The sequence below is a fragment of the Brassica oleracea genome, chromosome C4 (genome assembly GCF_000695525.1).
Source record: "Brassica oleracea var. oleracea cultivar TO1000 chromosome C4, BOL, whole genome shotgun sequence".
NCBI lineage: Eukaryota > Viridiplantae > Streptophyta > Magnoliopsida > Brassicales > Brassicaceae > Brassica > Brassica oleracea.
The window spans coordinates 41,097,177-41,100,116 of NC_027751.1; the positions used below are offsets into that span (position 1 = coordinate 41,097,177).

Consider the following 2,940-nt stretch of genomic DNA (forward strand, 5'->3'; position numbering starts at 1 on the left):
CAGGTTTTTACAAAATCGTTTAAAATTGGTTGGGCGATAAAAGAGCAAAGTTATAGAACAAAGAGATATCTGATTTCTAATACTGCATCCACTAATGTGTTAATATGAACAAATCCTGGTCGCCACATCCATATCTAGTCTACGTGGTTATATTTAAACTTACCTTTTGACTTCTACAGTAGTCTTCATTGACTTTCAAGTGGTCTAAACGAAATTGCTCACTGCGTGCACTATAAAGTAAACATAAACCTATCATTTTGAATTTTGTTATAAATCTGATTTAGAGAAAGAAATAAACGAATGTGAACAATAGAAGATATTGTGAAATAGTTAGGTTTTGAGTTGACTGCACTCCAAAATTAATGAGAAAGATATTGGCAGCACACGAGTTTTAGTTAGGTCAATAAATAAATGAAACCATATAGTGATTATAAGGAAACTGAAGGTATAAAGAAACTGAAGGTTCAATTTTATTTTCATTCGAAAAAGAGCCGCAGCATATACACGTGCGGAGTGCGTCACTTTCTCTCCAACAGCTATATACCAAAATACAAGTCTGGTAATAAAAATACATCAAAATGACAATATGTATATATAAATAAAATATTAAACTTGAAATATAACCGGACTATCGTTCCTCCGTGTCACGGTCGTGGAACGACAGTCGGAAAACCCAGTTAGAAACTGTAGTCGTTGTCTTCTTCCTCGAACTCTTTAAGCTTTGGCTTTCACCAACTTGGCAACTTCTACTTAAGGTTCCATTATCAACGAACTTCTTTAATCTCTTCATAGCAAGCTTCAATGTCTCCTCACTCATGTTCGCGAAACAAACCCTAAACCAGCCAGGTTCTTCACAATGGCACGACGAACCAGGAGAGATGTTGAGCTTCACTTCGTAAACAATCTTCTTCCAAAGATCCATCTCGGCTTCGAACGTTTTGGAGCTAAGGAGATGTCTCATGTCGACCCAACAGAAGAGTCCCGCATTGCTCTTGAGACATCCGATCCCTATGGCCTCTAGACCAGTCACGAGCATTCTTTGTCTATTATTGAGCCGTCTTTGGTTTTCTCTAAGGTAGTTTTTGGTGAATTTCTTGTCGGATAATAATGAGGATAATAGATATTGTGTTTGGGAGGAGACAAGGCCGAAGCTAGACATTTTTGTAGCGGCGGAGATGACATCTTTGTCGTTGGAGTAAATAGCTCCAACTCGAAAACCAGGGAGGCCTAGATCTTTAGATAAGCTATAAACAATGTGGACACGTTTAAAAACATCGGTGTTTTCGAGTTGGTTGGTTTTGAGAATCTCCATGACACTGATGAATTCTGAAGAGCTAAAGGCTGTTCCTGAATAGATCTCGTCGCTTACTAGATGTATATTCTTATTCTTAGAGATGAATTCAAATAGAATGTTAAGTTCGGTTTGGGTTGCTGTCGTGCCCAAAGGGTTAGATGGGTTGGTTATGAGAACTCCTTTGACGTTTAGGTTAAGCTTCTTGGCTTGCTCGTAGGCTTCTTCGAGTGCAAGTTTTGTTATGCAAAACCCGTTCCTACTTGAGCATTGGATCGGTACAATCTCAACCCCAGTTCGCCATTTTAGATCTCTATCAAACCTGAAGCATAAAAAGGTAGGAGACTCTAAGTTAGGTTGAGTTTAAAGTAATGATAAAACTGTTACGTATGAGTGAAGCAAACATTGTAAGAATGAAGCAAGCGTTGTACTAACCCTGGATAGTACGGCGTGGGAAGCAAGAAAGCGTCTCCAGGATTTGCAAGACAAAACATTAGAGTTTCGTTTGCAGAAGTTGCTCCAGCCGTGAGGACAAGATTCTTCGAATCGAAAGAAACTCGGTTTTGTCTATTTTCGGACATGAAATCAGCCAACGCCTGAAAATTATTCCGACCATTCAGTAAATGGAAATAATTTTTATTGATTGTTCTTGCAATCATATATATGTATAATAACGAACTTACTTTTTTGAAGGAAGAGAGGCCATTATAGTCTTGAAAGAGAGCGAGTTCCCGGAAAATAGACTGTCCGTCTCTCTTGAAACTGGCCGCGTCCGGGTTTTGTATAAGCCATGACTCTAAAAGATCGAAGCATAGCTGCAAAATTAAAGTAAATAAAAATAAATATTATTTTCTGAATACATAAATATGGTTTGATATCTATTAGTTATCACATGTATATGCAGTTGAGTAATATTTGTTACCTGATTTTCCGCAAGACCCATCTGGATAATGCCGTGAGGATTCTTGACGACATCGTGAGGATTTTTCTCATACTCTTCCCATCCAAGGAAATACGAAGAGTCTTGGCCATGGCTGTTGCATGTAGCTTTTCTTGACAATAGATCCATTTCCTTTCTTGTTTTCTTTTCTCAAAAGATTTAACAGTTAATTGACAAATCAATAACTAGAGAGAGAGAGAGAGAGAGAGAGTTGTTGTTGTAGGTAAGCTACGAGAGGTCTAAGAATGTTTGCATGTGTATATATAGATAGTTTCATGCTACGCCAAAATACACAAAGGGAAAAATGGATGTTTCAACAAAAAAAGAGATGGGAGTTCTTCTTTTTCTTTGGGCTTCTTTTTATTTGCAGTATTATATCTATATATCAACATAGGTTTCTTTTGATTTTTAAGTGATTTGGAATTTTAACTTTAAACTTGTTTTTGGTTCATCAACAAATTATACATTCACTCTATCAAAAGAACGATGATACGGTAGCACATTACCACATACTAGTAAATTATGAGTCGGTTTTATAATTTTTAATCATATATATTGGCATTTGAAAAATGTTTTACATACGAATTAGATAAATAACAGTATGTAAAAGTGAAAGCGATGAAGTAATGAGGACGCCATGCCGACAAGAAAACTACATGTGAAATGGAAACTTGTATATAAATAATGTGACCCACAGAAAAAAAAAAGA

At 36.6% G+C, this 2,940-nt stretch overlaps 1 protein-coding gene across 1 annotated transcript; it reads right to left on the minus strand.

Moving 5' to 3' along the window:
* Positions 1-457: 457 nt before the first annotated feature.
* LOC106340279 (1-aminocyclopropane-1-carboxylate synthase 4) lies at positions 458-2,442 on the minus strand. The gene is made up of 4 exons (XM_013779155.1): positions 2,214-2,442; positions 1,975-2,106; positions 1,727-1,887; positions 458-1,613 (listed from the first exon to the last, which is right to left on the minus strand). The coding sequence occupies exons 1-4, from the start codon at positions 2,358-2,360 to the stop codon at positions 629-631; spliced, it is 1,425 nt and encodes a 474-aa protein (XP_013634609.1). The 5' UTR covers positions 2,361-2,442; the 3' UTR covers positions 458-628.
* Positions 2,443-2,940: the final 498 nt, after the last annotated feature.

Bases quoted from the DNA above. Each gene is read 5' to 3' on its own strand.
- LOC106340279 (XM_013779155.1), bottom strand. From the start codon at position 2,360: ATGGATCTATTGTCAAGAAAAGCTACATGCAACAGCCATGGCCAAGAC. The intron at 2,107-2,213 runs GTAACAAATATT...TTAATTTTGCAG, and splicing joins TGGGTCTTGCGGAAAATCAG to CTATGCTTCGATCTTTTAGA. The intron at 1,888-1,974 runs GTAAGTTCGTTA...AATAATTTTCAG, and splicing joins GCCTCTCTTCCTTCAAAAAA to GCGTTGGCTGATTTCATGTC.